At 39.6% G+C, this 18,926-nt stretch overlaps 1 protein-coding gene across 1 annotated transcript in view; it reads right to left on the bottom strand.

The window, feature by feature from the left end:
• Positions 1–4,335: 4,335 nt before the first annotated feature.
• GNA13 (G protein subunit alpha 13) overlaps positions 4,336–18,926 on the bottom strand; it is a 31,644-nt gene continuing 17,053 nt past the window's right edge. Inside the window, exons 3-4 of the mRNA XM_083727703.1 lie at positions 10,650–10,700; positions 4,336–8,652 (exon numbers count right to left, since the gene is read on the bottom strand). Of these exons, the coding sequence (XP_083583829.1) occupies positions 8,077–8,652; positions 10,650–10,700 (627 nt within the window). The 3' untranslated portion in view covers positions 4,336–8,076. The remainder of the gene's footprint in view (positions 8,653–10,649; positions 10,701–18,926) is intronic.

The raw sequence follows: 18,926 nt of genomic DNA, 5'->3' as shown, positions 1-18,926 counted from the left end.
CCTGGTCATAGGACAACCAGGCAGGTTCCCGTGCAGGATCTCTTGAAAATAAGCACTGGAATATACAGTAGGACAAAGTAATATGTATATTATGCAATGAGTCCAGCCCAGAACATCACGTGAGGAGATGTGATGCCTTTAGTGTAAAACTAAGGTTTTGGACTGGTTTTCATTTTGAACAGGAGCCTTTTCTAACTTGATGTGAGTTTTAGATTAGTATGTCAAGTATAGATTTTCCCTCTGCACATGCAGAAATTTAGTTTTTAGATTCCTCTATTATGTTACTTTTATTGCAGAACCAAACAATGACAAGTATCCTGCGAACAATAGGGCAATGCTGGGGAAGGGTGTGTACTAAATGAAAAATAGCTATTTCCTGTTGTCCCAGCTGCAAGATAGCTACAGAAGTTAATAAGAGTGTGTGAATGAATTGATGCTCTGGGATGGGTCTTACCTTATTCAGGAAGAAAGAAACTACACTTTATCATTGGTAAACCTTTCAATGTCATTTCCACTTTATTATATATATTCTTGTTGCATCCCAGCTTTGTTTTCCACTGTATAGATACACATTGCAGCATGTGCAGTTCCCACATATATGAACCAATCCATCAAATTTGGGCTTTAGCTTTTCTTCTATTAAAAAAATAGAATTTCAGCAACATATCCTAAATATTTATGATGGTACACTGAAAAACTACAGATGGGATATTGAGAAACAATTGTCAAATAGGTAGATTCTGAGAAAGCAAAGCCAAGTTTAGCTTCTACAAAAGAAATTAGTTTGGTGTTAGCATAATGTTCTGAATTAAGCAATTTTTAAAAAAAGGTTTGTGTAATGAATGAAAGAGAAACAACTGCAGAGACACACTTCTGTCCAGTCCAATTGTGCAAAGGGTTTTACTGAGGAGGTACAAGCTTTTGTACAAATGAACGCCACTTCCTTATCTGATTTCCTGTAGCAGAATATACAAAATCCTCTTGCCTAGACACACCCCAACAGCAATACTTTGTCAGTTTCACCATAAGAGTGTGCAGCTTACACTATAGTCTAAATAGCATATGGTATTTCTAGGTGTGCCAATGTCAGTTTATTGGGCTAAGTAATTGGATTACACTGGATCTATAGGATATTTTGTGTCAACCCCATTTTCAAACATTGCAAGACAAAAGAGTACTCCATTTTTCTTTTTTACAGAATTCTCTAAAACTTTATAGTAAACTCAAATTTAATGTAAATTAAGTAGCCATATTTTTTGAGAATCTTTTTAAATTTTAAGTTCTGCTATTAGGAAATCAGGACAACAATGTTTATTTCTAACAGCAGTACCGCATGCAAAAATTTTTTTAATGCAATACTGTGATGATACAATTGAATCAAATATTTGATGTGCTCAGAAACATGTTCTGTGTGTACTGTATTATAGAGAAGCCTTCCTTTTTTAAAAAAAAAAATCTTTCCTGTGACACATACTCAGAGAGGGGAAGATTTTATCACAGTAACATTTCACTTTAAAGTAAATAAATAAAATGAAGAAATGTGCCTTTGCCTTTTGCACATTTTAGATACATTTAGTTTCTGGAATTTCTGGAGATAAAAGAATGAACTCTACCAACTAAGTCTTGAATGCATACATCAGAGAAAATAGTGAAGTAGAATGTGTTCAGGGAACAAGGAAACAGAAAATAGGGGTAATAATGTTCTTTTTTTAGTAGAGGGGAGAATCAAAATTAAATATCAAAACTTATTTTTAAAGTTTAAAAAGTGAGCAGACTTGCTTGATACTGGCATATAGATAGAAAAGCAAGCAACACCACCTGAAAATCACCACCTAAGACCCTTACTAGTTTTGTAAAGTTTATATTTACTGGTGTTCCTTCTGCCTCGTAACTAGGTTGGAGCTGCGTTTAGACGAATAGCTAAAAGGCTTCCAAATCTGTCCCTGTGCTCCAGTAGATAGAACAAAGGCAACAGGTTTTTACAAATCAATTTAGCTCAGTATTTTCTAATGATATGCAGCACCTCTCCAGGATTTCAGACAGGTCTTTCCCAGCCCCACCTGGAGATGTCAGGAATAGGTGCTCTGCAACTGAACCACAGCCCTCCCGTGATGTCAGACACCCCTCAAGGTGTTTCATGGCCCTGAAAGGCAATATAAATATCCAGTTAAGTTTTGCATCACCAGAACAGGGATCAATGTGGTTTTAAATGATTTTGCCATCTTTATAAATCTGCCCAACCCTTCAGAGCAGCATGACACATGATATAGGAATATCACCTGAATACCTATTCCACTGACAAGGCGCTAGTGCATCAAAGAGCCTTAATATCAGTGGAGGCACACTCATTGGATGCAGCCACAATGTCTCAATTGCTTTAGCCTAGGGTAGCTGGAAAACTAAAGTGCTCTTCTGCAATTCCTAATGAGGTTATGTCTGGGTAAAAAGGACTCCTGTGGTTGGAGGCTGTATTCTTCTAAATACCAGTTGCTGGAAACTACAGGCAGGGAGAGTGCTCTTGCACTCAGTTCCTGCTTGCAGGTTTCCCATAGACATCTGGTTGGCCATTGTGAGAAAAAGAGGCTGGAATAGATGGGCCTCTGGCCTGATCCAGCGGGCTTTTCTTGCAACTGCACCCAAGGAAAAAGGGACACTTCTTTCCTTCCTTTTGCCTCTGCCACCCATATTTGAATTCGGAATGATTTGGCTGGTTGTGTTAATTCCACACTATTGCATGTCCAAAACACTACACGGATCATTTATTTTCTAGATTTACGAATGTTTAAATGTCATCTACCCCTTCATGGATCACTGCCCTGCCATGGCGAAGGGGCTTGAATAACTCAGGGAAGCTATGAACTATGCCGTGCAGGGCACCTAAGATGGACAGGTCATAGTGGAGAGTTTTGACCAAACGTGATCCACCTGGAGCAGGAACCGGCAAGCCACTCCAGTATCCCTGCCAAGAAAACTCCACGGACAAAGACAACAGGCCTGAAGCTGAGACTCCAATACTTTGGCCACCTCATGAGAAGAGAAGACTCCCTGGAAAAGACCCTGATATTGGGAAAGATGGAGGGCACAAGGAGAAGGGGACGATGGAGGATGAGATGGTTGGATAGTGTTCTCAAAGCTCCCAGCATGATTTTGACCAAACTGCGGGAGGCAGTGGGAGACAGGAGTGCCTGGCGTGCTCTGGTCCATGGGGTCACGAAGAGTCGGACACAACTAAACGACCAAACAACAACAAATGCCATCTTGGAGTGTGTATAGAAGAGGTATGAATTAAAACAAGCGCACACACACACACACACACGTTGAAACTTCATTTCAGCTCTGATAATCCTGACCGGAATTAGGAATGCACTACCACAATGAGGCCACTCAGTGAGTGTTTAGCAAAACGTCACAAAAGGAGTGCTCTTCCACTTTTTTCTGCTCATTGTGCAACCTTAAAACTACTTTCAGAGGAAGGAAGGCTTGAGAAATTTCACTCAACACGTAGAGGGCTTCTTGGGGAAAAGAACGAACTTCAAATCAAGTCACATGGATGTATCCCGTAAATGGAGACCATAAAGCTCTTTCCTAACACTGACCTATTGGTTTCTAAGTAGCTCTATTACTCTGCTAAGTCAACATGCTAATACTATTGTGCCGACTGCCATCTGAAAGTTTTCCTTTTATAGGCAAGGATCAAGCTCTGCTTCTAAATACTTGTTTGTTTTGGGCAACGTGACACCAGCACATGTCTGAGAATAACTACTACATGCTGCAATCCTATGTAGAATAAAACTTAAATAGGAATTACTTACAAGTTATCAAGGTTAGGACTGTACTGCTAGTGACATAATGTGAAAAGTGAAATAATGGAGTTAGTAGTCATGCCTACAAAATGCCTTGGACTGCAGAATATAAAACTTAGGACTAATACAATCAGAATTCTTTTCAACATTCTAGCCTTGGCAAGCCCTCACTTTACTCTCTATGCTTCTACTCTTCCCACTATTTTCCTCCTCTTCCAAATAAATTCCAAATTACACCAAAATTCTGTATTTCAACACGGGATGAGATTCAATGTTTAGTAAACTTTTCGCTTAACTTTTGGACACTTGGGTGTGTCAAAACTCTAAAATGGCACTTATTTTTCCAATGGCAAGAATGCACAGAATTGCTTACTTTGCAGCTAGAGAAGACAACGCAAACCCACAAAATACAATTAAGTTCCACATACGTTAGAATTTCAAAGACAGGCAGTTGTCAAAATCTGGCTGCACTGCCAGCAAGTTATAAAACCTCAATCTAATATACACAAAGATACAAACTCCATATGCACAGTGAGGATGTATATTGTTTATTTACCGTCAGTAATTTACATAAGGCAAATATTAATAGTTGGAACACCTGCAATGTATGTACAGAGAGCAACGTAAATCTCAAAGAGGCTTTCGTCTATTAGTAACCGAACCATTTTAAAATTATGCCTTTAAGACCTTCTTTAGAAATAATTTATTGCTGATGCTGAACTAAGGCAAGAGGGATTTTTTTTTTTACAAAGTAGCAGATTCTCTTAGTCCCTGGAAAGTTACAAAAGTTACAAATATAAAAAAAAATGTAAAGCCACAAAACACCCCACATTTATACAAAGCTAATACAAATCCTGGTTTCATTAGATAAATATTATGTGAGGTTGTTACCAAATATATTTTGAGAAAAGGTTTCTAGAATGTAAGCTCTCAATATTCTTGAAGAATGAGAAAGCAGTTTTAAGTAAGTGGCAATTTGCTTTCAAGTACAAGATAAAAGAAAACTGCAAATGGCAGTATTACAATGCTGTGTCATCTTTACAAGTCTGGTTTTAGGGATGTCTTTGTTGTGGTACCAGAAAAAGGCCTATTAAAAAAAACTGGTCTTTGTGCAGTTGACTCTAGCACAAAGAAAATCTAATCAGGGGCTCAAGCAAGAATTTGCTGCCAATGAATTGGATGTGGACTTAGTCATGCTTAGAACAGATCCTCTGAAATCATTATGGGAAGAGTCCCATAATTTTCCAAATATGACCAAGTCTGGATTCAACCTAGGCTTCTTCTTAAGATAAGTTTCCAAATAATTTTACAAGAAAATCACATTTGGTTTAAGTGAAAAGCATCTTGAGAGTGTGCAACCATCACCTTGTCTTCAAAGGCTGATTTCAAAGTCTCCCTCTAGTTTTTGGGTTCTTCAAACTGCTCTCCCACACTGCAGTGAACTTTTCAAGAAGCCTGAGAGTGGGGCAGCAGTAGTCCCATCTTGCACTTCATTGAGAAAAGAGGGTTCTTTAAGCTTTGAAAAGCTTTGAAAAGTGGCTGTTTATACAGTGCTACTCCAAAATAAGGCATGAGGCTAAAGTTAAGACTGTTTTTTTGTTGTTTAAAAAGATCAGTTGTATTAATTTTTCTACTGAATTTTTAAATGAATTTTGACATTAAATGTTTTATTTCAGATTTTTGTTGCAGTCTAAAATATTATATGCAAGATCACTCCATGTTTATTCCACGGAGGTTAGAATGAAAATTCTACTCTCTAATTTTACTTAAATACAAATCCCGGAATTTGCAAAAGCAATTTGGAAGCATTTTGTTAAGCGACACTTGAGAAAAAGTGTTCTTACAAACCAGCCCTGTATTTGAAGGTGACATCTGAAAATGTAAGGTTCTACCAAACTAGACATGACACACAGTTGTATGTATCTTTCCCATGACTTTTTTTGAAGTTGCCATGAAAGGTTAAGCGGATGAGTAGCCAGGGGCTGCTTCACTCTTTTCCCTCTAGCTGATTTTCCTATCAAAATGACACCCCCACCACCAAGCTGTGGAGGAAAAGCAGCTGTGTATGTGTGAGACTGAGTGGGAAAGCTGCCAGCGGGGAAAGGACCACCCCTCTCCTCCCTAGTTCCCTTAATTAAATTTGCAGCCCTACCCCCAAATGTCTCCTTTTGGTTAAAAAATCCAAATACTCCAAATCTCTCCACTTCTAGCAATTCTTCTGGAGTACAATGGAAAATTTGTGCACCACACACTTTAAAAACTATACCCATTAACAATATTATAAAACTGAACCAATGAAACCAATTTGTTTCTTCCTATTTGCTTGTAGTTCCACATAAATCATGATTTGTTAACACATTTAAAAACAAATACTGCCCTTAACTATATATTACTTAGAAGACTAGCAAAAAGCGCTTTGCATACCGATTTTGATTGACTCCTGAAAGAATACAGGAGTGGGAGAAATATTATCTTCAGAACACCTACACCTATACTGTTACACTTCAGAATATCTGAGTGGGTGGTTTCATTTTTATTTTTAGTATTTTCTAGCAAATATGCAACATCTCTGTGCTGTAGCTAAGTTTAACCTGGCAATGGAGTCCCCACCCCACCCCACAGAAGGCCACAATCTGAAACATTGGCATTTGTGTTAAGGCCACCGTAAGGAAAAGCAATTAAGAGGCACTTTAGGTTAAAGGATTCTGCATCAATTAACAGTGTTTTCTGATGCTGTAATAGGCTCACTATTCCACACTGAGCCTGTTCTATTAAAGCACTTAATTGGCACGAGCTCTCAAGTTACCTGGATCTAGACAGCAAAACTAAATTGGTTTCAAACCTATGGATTTTGCTGACTGACTTCCTTCCACAAAGATTACGGAATTACAATAGCAATGCATCAAATTTGGCCTGTATAACAAAAAAAGGGGGAACTGTGCTGCTAATCTCTGATCATGTTAACCATTAAAACATTTATGAGAGTAAAGCGTTATAACAGGCATAAGTATCCATTGCTTTTGTAGATGTTCCCTTTAAAGCATAGCATAAAGTTATGTTTACAATTTACTTGGAAATCCAGAGTAACTAGTAGCATATGGGCTTTTAAACCAACACCTGAGAAATCAAAAATGTCACTAGCCTCCTCAGAATTGAGATGAAAAAAGGCAGTTAGTTCCACAAAACTGTTGTTTTCCGTGAATGAGGTGCTTACAAGGCTGAATTATTGAGGTGTGCAGCAACTGACGTGGAAAGTGGAGGCCTTTTAAAATTTCACTGTCTTGGAATATGGCATTTCAAGGTTATCATTCAGTTCCCTTATAATTTTTGATAATCACTTTCTGCCTTTTTGGCCAGCAATATAATATTCAGTGCTGTATGTTAATACAGTTATGTGCATTCTCAGTATTGTCAACACTATAGATGCACCTGACATCTATAAACACTGCTGCTGCTTAACAGAAACAAATCTCTCGCTTGGTTTCCTCCATCATCCAAACCATAATGTATGAGCTAACTGAACAACAACAACAATCCTCAAGGAACATTCTTAAAACAGTTAATTCACAGCAACTGGCAGACATCTAAAGCTGCAAACAGCTGTGCGATTTAAGCTAGTTAGTTCCAAACTTAAAGCATAGATTTTTTTGTCAAACCACGTGATCTAACAATGACCAATTAAGATCAGAAGTCCCTTTGCATGATTCTTTTTGATTAAAAAATTCCCGGGTAGCGGACCTCCTTTCTGGTACCATTTGGCGAACATCCTATATTGGCATGGAAGCAAAAATGCATTTGTAAACTTCAAAGACAGCTTAATTATTTGACAGGGTGGAGCTATTTGCCACAAAGAACTGACGGTGGTGGTTGGCCAAGCTTGGAGAGCAGTCCAGAGTTATACAAATCTCTTCTATAGCCCTTTCACATGCCAAAACTGCTTTTTAAACTTAATCAAGTTTCCGAAGTAAATTCTTTAAACCGCATGTCTACAAGTTACTTGTTATTGGAGTACAGGCTTCGTCAGGCTGAAAAGAGGGAAGAGGTTAAAACTTGTGAGTTAGCTTTAAAAAAGTTGAGGTCTGTTAAGAAATGAAAACTCTTTCAAGACACGAGATATAGCGGAAAAGATTTAAGCCTGAATTTTGAGAGAAGTTGGCAATTAACTGGAACAGCAGCAGCTTTACCCCACACATCGTGAGGTCGGACAAGACCTTTTTCCAACTCCTGCTGTAAACTATTAACACAAATCAAAGTTTTTTGTTGTTGCTGCGCATCACTGTAGCATGAGCTGCTTGAGGTTGTCATGAAGGATGGTATCCTTTACATCACGGAATACCAGGCGGATATTTTCTGTATTAATAGCAGTGGTGAAGTGGTTGTACAAGGGCTTCTGCTGCTGCTGGTCCCGGCGTTTCGTGCGAAAACAATCCACCAGGAATTTTTGGACGTCTGTTAAATTGTGGGGATCCCCTTCAAACTCTGGGAAATAGTCTTTGATGCTCACTTTTTGCACTTTTTCCTCAAGTAAGTCTGTCTTGTTTAGGAAGAGGATTATGGAGACATTGCTGAAAACCCGGTTGTTGACTATAGTTTCAAAAATGTTCAGAGATTCTGTAAGGCGATTTGTTAGTCGATCCTCCATAAGTACCTGGTCGAATTCACTCGATGAAACCAGGAACAATATAGAAGTGACGCTGTCAAAGCATTCAAACCAACGTTTTCGCTCTGACCTTTGGCCACCTACATCAACCATCTTGAAGGGAACATTTTTAATCTCAAAATCATACTCATGAATCCCTTTTGTAGGTCTTCGTGCCAGTAGAATATCTTGCTGGGAGGGAAGATAGTCCTAAGAAACAAACAAACAAACAAACAAACAAACAAACAAACAAACAAACAAACAAACAAACAGCCAAAGTTAATTAAGGTGCTATAAATGGTACTGAACATTAAAATGAACTGCCCTGGAATGTTTGAAACAGAAAAGATTTTATCATCCTTTGTTACCTAAATGTGTGTTTTTTTAAAATAACTCAGTAGTTGCGTGTACGATACAGTGCCAAACGTATAATGAGAATGATACCATTCTAAGTTTATCTCATTTAATTGATTAAAAAGTTTTCAGTGACAAATATATGGTTTCAGAAAGAGAAATTATTGGGGGCAGGGAGAGAAGAGAAGGGAACCATTTTCTATGACTGTGTTTTATTCGGGAAAGCACTTACCTAATTTCTAACATTCTGCAAAGTTAGCTATATTATTAAGTAACTAATAGTGTGTCTGAACATTAAATAAAGCCCCTCATAAACTTAAATTCATAGAATTTAAAGTTGGAAGGGACCTTCAGGGTCATCTACGTCAACCCCCTGCAATGCACTTGAGAGAAAAAATATAATTCTTCCCTGTGCAGATTGATCAAATTATACCTTGTCATCTTGAAGATTTCTAACAGGAGCATTTTTTGCAAAGCAGAATTAAAATGCTAACATACCCTAGCTGATTTGTTCTAATCAAGAAAAGAAATACAGAATACAGAATACAGAAGAGCTTTATGGACAGAAAAGGGCACAGCTTGATACTTTTCAATCTTTTTGGCTATGCAGATTTGCAATGCTATTTCTTCTCCGCATAATATCGTTCAAGTTTAGGATCTTTATCTTTCAGAAGCAGACACCTAAGCCCAGAATAATGCTGCTTAACAAGCAGAAGAATGTGGAAGACAAACACGGGAGCTGAAGAAAGGCGTGTGCTGCTTGATGTGAAGGCAAGATAGATTGAGAAATGCTGGGAGCTTCCCCTCCTTCCCAAGACGCTTGTCACGACTTCACTGCTGCTGGGGCCTAAAGCCCAATACAACAGGCTCACTCCCGCTACACAAGATTAACCAACTCAACTAAAACAGAACTGTCTAGCTGAAAGTGATTATGGCTCAATTTGCACATCATGGTAAGCAGAGAGTCAGGGGTCAGCAATCTTTTTCAGCCACTGTCGCTCAGACCATGTGGTGGGCCGGACTATATTTTGGAAAAAAATTTAAATGAACGAATTCCTATGCCCCACAAATAACCCAGAGATGCATTTTAAATAAAAGGACACCACATTCTACTCATGTAAAAACAAGCTGATTCCCAGACTATCCGCAGGCCGGATTCAGAAGGCGACTGGGCCGCATCCAGCCCCCGGGCCTTAGGTTGCCTACCCCTGCAGTAAGCCATGGCTTGCCGTGAATAAGCAATGTGCTCAAGCACACTGCTCAAATTGCTCCTGCTTCATCGTTCCATCCAGTCTAGAGATGTGAGAAACAACCATGAAACCTAGGCTTAGTGTTAACATGCAAACCTGCATTGGTAGTTTGTTTCTCTCCAAACAAATCATAAACAGAAGTCAGGCTTTGCTCCTTACTTACCCATTAATGTTTAGAGATAAAACAAACCATGAGCACTGGTTTGCTCATAACACTAAGCCAAGGCCTGCGTTAGCTTCCACCTTTTTTGTATGCCTTTGGAGCTTATAAACAATTCTATAATCCTGATGGAAACTGTGGCCCTGAAGCCGCTGTTATTCGCTTTACTGTGTTTTAGAGCTGCCCAAGAAGTGGGCAACATGCAATTTGAGCAGACGAAAAACACTATTAGCATCAACCATAGCACTCTGAGTTAATGGAGGAAGCTTAGTAGAGGACGCCAATGACTACTGAACACAAACACCACATAAGCAGTTTGTTGGCAGGTTTTCTCACTTTTAATTTGCAATATAAATTAACTTTCAACTGTTACAAGCTGTTAAATAAATAAAAACATTCAAAACATACCAGACTGCTTTAAAAATCAATGAAGTTACACTTACTTGTTCTCCAAGTTTATCCAAGTTATCCAGAAAATATTTCACAGATTCCCCCTAAAATGAAGGAATTGTACAGTTAATTGCTTTTCATAGGTAATATATGAATACAACTATCTAATGCAAATTAGATAAAGCAGGTATATTGCACCCCATTCCTAAACACACTTGCTTGAAAACAAATGCCACCAAGATCTGTGGGACTTGCATCAAATCAATGGCCACAATCTATCATAGGGCAAGCACATTGATTCCAGGGAATTTAAGCATTCTGAACACTCCTGGATTGGGACCAATGTACATGGGATCAGGGTGTGCAAGGTAACTGTTTAGAAATTCTGCTTACAAGGAGGTAAAGATGGGGAAATGACTCCAAGTGTGACAATGATTTCTGAACTTCTGCATAATTTGCCTGCACAAATTTGCTGCTCATCTGTTTAAAGGGGGAAGATTGATGCATTGACATTCATATGTGTTACATGCACATAAGATTCTATTTCAATAAATACAACTGGCTGTAGCAAGCAGCAACCCAAATTTCAAGGAAGTGCAAATTCACTAATAACAGAACGTTGGAATATAGCTCCCGCCATGTTCACCATAAACTAGTACATTTTTTAAAGAAAGTGTTTTGAAAAACGCACATTTCAAATTACCTTTCCATGCATACAGAAAGTTAATATAGCTGGCACAAGCCAGAGATGGCTCATCATCGGGGGGGGGGGGCGCTATCATTTGACTCAGTATCCTTCAAACAAAATATTCTTTAAGTAGTGAAATGCTTTGTTATGTATGGCAGGTTCGAGAAAGATTACAACTGCCCTATAGTACTGGGGCTAGCACGGTGTGATTCCTAGAAAACACAATTGCTATTAGAGTAAGTCAGCATGCCCTGCAACAAAATGCTGCAGTGTACCCCACTTCTCTTAAAATATGTGCTCTTATCCACCATTTGATGCAGCCATTCTCTCCAAGCAGAGCATTGCACTCTGTATCCTCCACACTCCAGTACTTGCAGTTCTCACTGGATGTTTGGCTTTTTTGTTCTCTTATTTTTTCTTTTTACAAAGTTTACTTTTCCCCTGCAAATCTCAGAAAACGCTCAAGCATGCTCTTTTTAAATCTAAAAACATTTATTCCATATTTCCCCAAAAAAAGAACCCAGAGCAGTTTAAAGCAATAAAACAAATATGCCCAGATAATTTATTAAAACACCATCACAATAAAGCAGAACACAAGAATAGTACTCCAGAAAGCACCAGTCCATAAGATTGAACTCAAGATAAAAGATAAAAAGAAAAGCATCAACATACCACTCTTGTTTCTCCCAGCCCCCTTTATGGTTACAATCCTGCTAGTACTCACAAAATGCACACAGCATATCTTCAGGCTTTAGATTTTAATTTGGTCAAATCAGGTTTTCATAATAAGAAACAAATCTGCATTTAGAGCAACTGCAGGGCCTGGGGCTGATGCATGTAATAACCACTGTGAACAGTGACAAATTCTGGAAGGAAAACCGTGTCATTCTCCTGACGTACAATAAAGAATCTTGAGGAACTGTAAGCATGAAGATTTACTGTGGTGTAAACATGCACTCTATTAGATGTATAAATGTTTATCCTCAATTGGAAGATTTTCAAATATCCTCTTTCCCTCTTTTAGCGACTCCCTTTTCTCTGTTCCCTTTCTCCCACACAGTCGTCCCTCTCACTTTCTCTCCTTTTCCATCTTATGTGTACAGTTATCATCGCCATCAATCACTGCCAATGTGAATGGACGCTTGCATATATCTCACATTTCATGACGATTTGGCCTCACTAATGAATTTTATCTTTCCTGTAACCAGTCTCCTGACTCAGGATCACATTTCTTGCACCTAATGAAGTGGGATTTAGCTTGAGAAATCTTGTGTCACAACAATCGTGCTAATGTAAATGTCCTGCCAGACTTGTGTTGCACGAAGCACTCCTGTTTGCCAATGTGAAAAGTATGCAATGGTTACTCATAGAATCTCATAGAAAACGAAGTTCCAGCCAAGGACATACGGGGTAGATATGGGACAAACCTGAGGCTCACATGCATCTTTGACCCAGAGAATATGTGGAATAAATCTTGGCTTCCAAACTGTTGGGGAAAGTCATGCAGAGGTATGAGGTTGAAGTGTCATCACTGCACTGATGACACTCAGCTTTACTTCTACGTTGTTCTGCACAGCACTGTATAATTGCAATTGTGTCATATAACACTTAGCAGTGGGGAGGGAGAAGAAATCATAAATACAACTAGTATGGTGCAGCAAGGCAGCACTCAGCACATCTCCTGGAATCTTCTCTGTGTCCATTCACGAATTGCATGAACTTCTGTCGTTCTGCACCATCTTTCAATCTGAGAGTTATTTTAATCAGGGGTACATGCTGTAATCTCACATCCTGCTTTATTAGGCTTTAAATCTATATTAATGTGTACTGGCCACCTTACCAGGATACCTGATGTATCCAGTGGAAGCAAACTGTTGCCACAATAAAACATTTAGGATTATAGATGTTACAGTACTCATTCAGAATCATTTATTGAGAAATACAGTGTGCTTGCTTGCTTGAATTTCACTTTCTCAAATCTGTGCTTATTCTAAGGGGTTATCCACTGTGCAGGTAACATATGATGAATTCATTCCCAGATCCCCAGTAGTGATGTATGGAAGTGAGAGCTGGACCATAAAGAAGGCTGATTGCCTAAGAATTGATGCTTTTGAATTATGGTGCTGGAGGAGACTCTTGAGAGTCCCATGGACTACAAGAAGATCAAACCTCTACATTCTGAAGGTAACCAGCCCTGAGTGCTCACTGAAAGACAGATCCTGAAGCTGAGGCTCCAATACTCTGGCCACCTCATGAGAAGAGAAGACTCTCTGGAAAAAGACCCTGATGCTGGGAAAGATTGAGGGCACAAGGAGAAGGGGATGACAGAGGACGAGATGGTTGGACTGTGTTCTCAAAGCTACGAACATGAGTTTGACCAAACTGCGGGAGGCAGTGGAAGACAGGAGTGCCTGCCGTGCTCTGGTCCGTGGGGTTACGAAGAGTCAGACACGACTAAACAACAACTGATCCACTGTCCAGAAATTTCCATGACATATATTGTGGCATTCAGGATCAGAGTAAGTTTACAGTTCACCATTCATGTCTATGTCTATCCCTTCATTTTACAGAGGTTAACCCTCTTCTGTTGTTATTCTGAACACACTTACCTGGTAGCAAATCCCAATGAACTCAGTGGAACTTACTTTTTAGTAGATATGTGCACGGCTATGTTTTTAATCATTCCTAGACTATGCTTTTAATGATTCCTAAATTATAGATTGCGCTATAATTTCATCTGCACCTTTAAAGAGGAAGAGATCAATCACTCGGTAATTTGCTTGAGGTCAAAAAGAACTCTGTGGTGAAAGAGGAAACTGCACTGAGGTTTCTTATAACCAAGGATAGCATTAAATGATGAATTTTTCAACCACATAGCAAACCATGTTCTACCAGGAAAAAATACAGAACAATTTAGACAAACTTGCAAGCCTATAGTATTGTCTGACAAGCTTTTGCTAACTTAGGGAAAACTTTTACAGTACTCACCAAATAAGTAATGTTATTGTTTGTAGGCTGAGACAAGCTAGTTCTGAAGGTTGTATTTTATGTACTTTGGGATGCCAAATGTGAATTTTGCTTTCCCCTAAGCAAATGAATAAATAGTATTTTACCTGAAATTTAAGATGACAGCCATTTGTTCTAGATGTCTATAAAATCCAGACCACTTGCCCAAACTATGAAATAGAGCACCTAAGTGTTGAATGCCGTACTCATATGAAATCTCAAACATTTCTGTTAAGAAGTCGCCAAGATACAGCAAATATCTTTCCTTGTTTCGTTTCTGTCATCCCCATTTACAACTCCCGCTCCACAGTGTATCTTTGTTTCCCCCTTTTCTTTCACCTAGAGATGCATCAAAATTTCAGGAGAATGCCAAAGGACTTGCTCTTCCAGGTTTTTGTGCAAATCCACTGTGTATTTTATTGAATATCAGACTTAACTATTGTAATGCACTCTACGTAGGGCTGCTCGTGAAGAGTATTTGGATGCTGCAGCTTGTGCAGAAAGCACAGCGAAGCTGCTAACGGCCAGCACTGACCAGACATGTATTACACTAGTCCAGAAATCTGCATTGGTTGTGAATTTGCTTTTGAGCCCAATTTAAGGTGTTAATACCGGCATATGATGCCCAAAATATATGAAGGAGAGGCTACACTCAAATTGGGCATAGAGCACTAGAATATCCCATTTAAAACAATCACAGAACATGTCAAGATGAAAAGTATAAAAATATGAGAAAATCACAAGCAATTTCAAACACACATGCATGCCATTCGTTTCCTTATACAGTCAGAAGCTATCAGTAACCAAGTGTTAACTCTCTAAATCTAACAGACTTGTGACCACTGATATTTGACCTTGGATGTTTCCACAGGGTTACAAATAGAGATCCTCCAACCCTACCCTGTAACTGAACGGTGTATGGATTTCTGTACACTAAGATGGCAAAGAAGCTTAACAACATCACTGGTGTACAAAGTTAAAAAAGGCCTTCTGTCATTTTGCTGGCCTTCAGCCAGTGTCCCTGAATGCGCATGGAACATCTGCTCTCTTGTTGAATTCATCAGCATTATCCAGGGCCAAACTCAGCTACAAAGCCTGGTCTTTTTTTCCACCTGAAAGATCTGAGTAATCTACAGATGCTCACTGTTAAATACACTGATTCATAAACAGCAAGTATTCGGTTTTCAGAGGGGCTGTATTTAGATAGCATGTGGTTCTCCCCGTAGTCTTGTGATCAACTGAAGAAAGTTTAAGCAAACATTTTAGTACAGTTAGACAAGTGCTGGTTTATGATGAACTGTGAGAAAGGAAATACTTAACCTAGAACTTGATGACACATCCAAAGCAAAATCAGTATTTTCTCCTTAAATATTGTATTCATTTACAGAAGCCTAGCCTATTTCCATCTGAGTCAGACATCTGGCAAATTAGTCATAGAATCCAGTTTCAGTTTGCAAACAGGCAACAGCACTAACTATCTATGCGCTATAAACCAATGTGCCCTTCTGCTGGCGAGGCAGTCAGAATTATTCACAAATGGGAGAGCTGAATATCCAAAAAGGCTTCTAAGAAAAGATCCCTTGCAACTTAACTGCACAATTAAGTTGCCCAATGCAACATGTGTTACTTGTCACACCCGACCTTGGTCTCCTAGTACCACCAGTTCTCCAAGTCAAGCTGTTCCATCCTCTTCAAATGCAAAGAGTACTTAAGATGCCTACCTGAGAGACCTGAGCAATTGGCTCTGGACCCAATGTTCAGCAAGTCAGAGGTCACCCCCTCAAAAGACAGGGGAAAGAGCCTGTAAAAAAGCTGAGCTGCCCTGCAGTTTTGCTCTTCCCACCACCAGAGATACAGACCAGACTATCATTGCCCACTACTTGTCAGTAAACCAGAACAACTATAGTACGCTAGGATTGGTGCAGTTTTAGAGCCACATTATTCTGAATTCTGTTCTACTTTGTCCTTCACCCTGAATGAGGAGGAAGATGAAGAAGAGCTGGAGTGGGAGGACCTGGCCCCCCAAGAAGAAACCGGGGGAAACTCAGATGTGGACACCAGCTTCCTGCCTGACAGTGACAGGAGGAAGAAAACCGACAGTGAGGTTCTTCACCTATGAGAAGAACTTCGCCAAGAGTGGGAAGCCAAACAGGAGAAAATCAAGAGTGAAAAAACCCCTATACCAGAATGACATTCGAACAAGGTTATATGACTCTTTGCTAGTTACTCTGTGCTGTCCAATGAGGGATTAAAGCTTGCAAGTAAAAATGGAAAAGGGTATGACTACAAATTTCATTATGTGATCTGGCACTGGGGTTGGGCATTTGACTAGTCAACAAAGATTTAGCTGATTGATCGGTAAAACATTTGTCAGTGTTGTTTTGAAGCACTGTTAAAACAAAGTAATACTTTAATCCAGTCTTCCCCAACTTAGTGTCTTCCAAATATCTGGAGGACACTAAGTTGGGGAAGACTGGATTAAAGTATTGCTTTGTTTTAACAGTGCTTCAAAAAAAACAAAACACTGACAAATGTTTTACCAATCAATCAGCTAAACTGGCCAGAAGAATACCATGGTCAATGGTACTGAAAGCCACTGAAGAACCAACAGGGTCACATCCCCTCTGCCCCACCCAATCTACTCCCTAATGTAAGCCGTCCACATGAGACAGAGACTGTTCTTACCCAAACTAAGGTATGAAGACTAATTGAAACAGATCCAAATAATCAGCATCAGCATGTCAAGTTGGGAAGCTATCATGTGTTCTAATACTGTGACTAATAATGAAATATTAGCGATCGGAGGCTAGTTCAAGGTTGGTGGATTCAATAAGGATTTACTTTATTTAATGAATTTAACCACCACCTCCAGAACGATAGGAACCACACCCTTTTTCTGTGAAATGTTCACTACCTTCATCTCCAGCCCAGTTCTATTGCTGATTTCAATAGCCACAATTGTCAAGGATCCAGAGTATACATGTTGGGATTCAATTATCTAAGAAGCTTATCCACATCCTCCAACTGCATAAGCCATGAAATTCCAAGGTCCTCCTGACAAAGTAGCCTAAGCATGGACATTAAAGTCCTCAACCCCATTGCCTTGGAGTCTTCAATAAGACCACCTATATCAGTTCAAATAGGGTGATGTGGGCAGAAAAACAATAGGTACAGAACTGGCCAACTGCTGAATAGGGCATCTGATGAGGCAGATGCTGTCCAGAGTCCCTGTCCAGAGTCCAAAGCCATACATCCTGCCCCTCAAATTATGCTTGGTGCTACATCCAATAGCTTGGGCATCTGGGAGAGGTTCATACCTCCCTCAATATCCAGCAATGTTTCAGTAACACAGCCAGACAGCTCACTGATCACAAATCAACACTTATAGTGTTTTCCTCCACGGCTTACCAAAACATTCACAATTACAGTGGTACCTCGGGTTAAGTACTTAATTCGTTCCAGAGGTCCGTACTTAACCTGAAACTGTTCTTAACCTGAAGCACCACTTTAGCTAATGGGGCCTCCTGCTGCCGCCGGAGCACAATTTCTGTTCTCATCCTGAAGCAAAGTTCTTAACCTGAAGCACTATTTCTGGGTTAGCAGCGTCTGTAACCTGAAGCGTAAGTAACCTGAAGCGTATGTAACCCGAGGTACCACTGTAAAATGCACAATACTAAAAGCCTTTGTAGTATGTGCTAATGACTAAGTAAAATTCAGCACCCACCTGATGCCCACTAATTTCTAGCTCTCATTCTTTCCCCCCCATTACTAGGGTCAGAATGTTGTAGACAAAGGTGAAACCATGACTGTCAAACCACCACTTTCAGGGTCCACAACCCTATAGCCCTTGGTTTCATGGGCCGCATATGCCCCCCCTCCCTCACCTGTCTATTTCCATACTGCTGATAATTCATAGTCCCTAGTTTAGTTTTGCCTCTGACAGCTTTCTTCTTGGTTCCTCAGTTCTGTGCCTTCACCACTGTTTCTTCATGCCCTCCTTGTCAGTCCACAGCCTGCTTTGTCCCCCTTCCTTCAGCCACCTTGTCTTTTGACTCATCTTCCTTCCTGCCCCACCCCACAACCTTTACTGATCTTCAGGGTTTTCTTCGGATTCTCCTTTTGCTGCAGTTTCTTATTTCCTTCATCCTTTTCCTGAAGCCTCGTTCTCCAGTTAGCCTTCCAGTCCATTTCGAGTGCTGATTTCAACATCTATATAAAATTCTGGAGAAAACTAAAAGGAAAAGTAGGAAAATAAATAAAGCATTTGAGTAGTATAAGCTACTCATATGAAAGGCCTGCTGCATTTAGCAAACTGTTTTTCATGTCTTTCCACCACTAGATGCTTTCTCTCTGAAAGCCTGACAACATTTGTCTTTGTTGGCCTGCATTTCCTGCTTGGGCTGGAAAACACAGTGTAGCAACTTCTTCATGTCCTAATTTAAATCTACTTCTATGAGATCAGAGGAGAGAGTACTGCAAAAGTTTAATCCAGAAATATTTCAACAGGCGAAATGCAGCCTCTTAATAAGGGTGAAAGCTAACTCCTAGTGATGAACAGCGGATCAAGTATTGAACTTGGATGGGGGAAATCAGTGTTCAGGTCCCCATTCAGCCACGTAGGTTCACAGGGGAACAC

Source organism: Podarcis gaigeae (genome assembly GCF_964106915.1).
Source record: "Podarcis gaigeae genome assembly, chromosome: 2".
Lineage (NCBI taxonomy): Eukaryota > Metazoa > Chordata > Lepidosauria > Squamata > Lacertidae > Podarcis > Podarcis gaigeae.
This window is presented reverse-complemented; position numbering and strand designations above follow the sequence as displayed.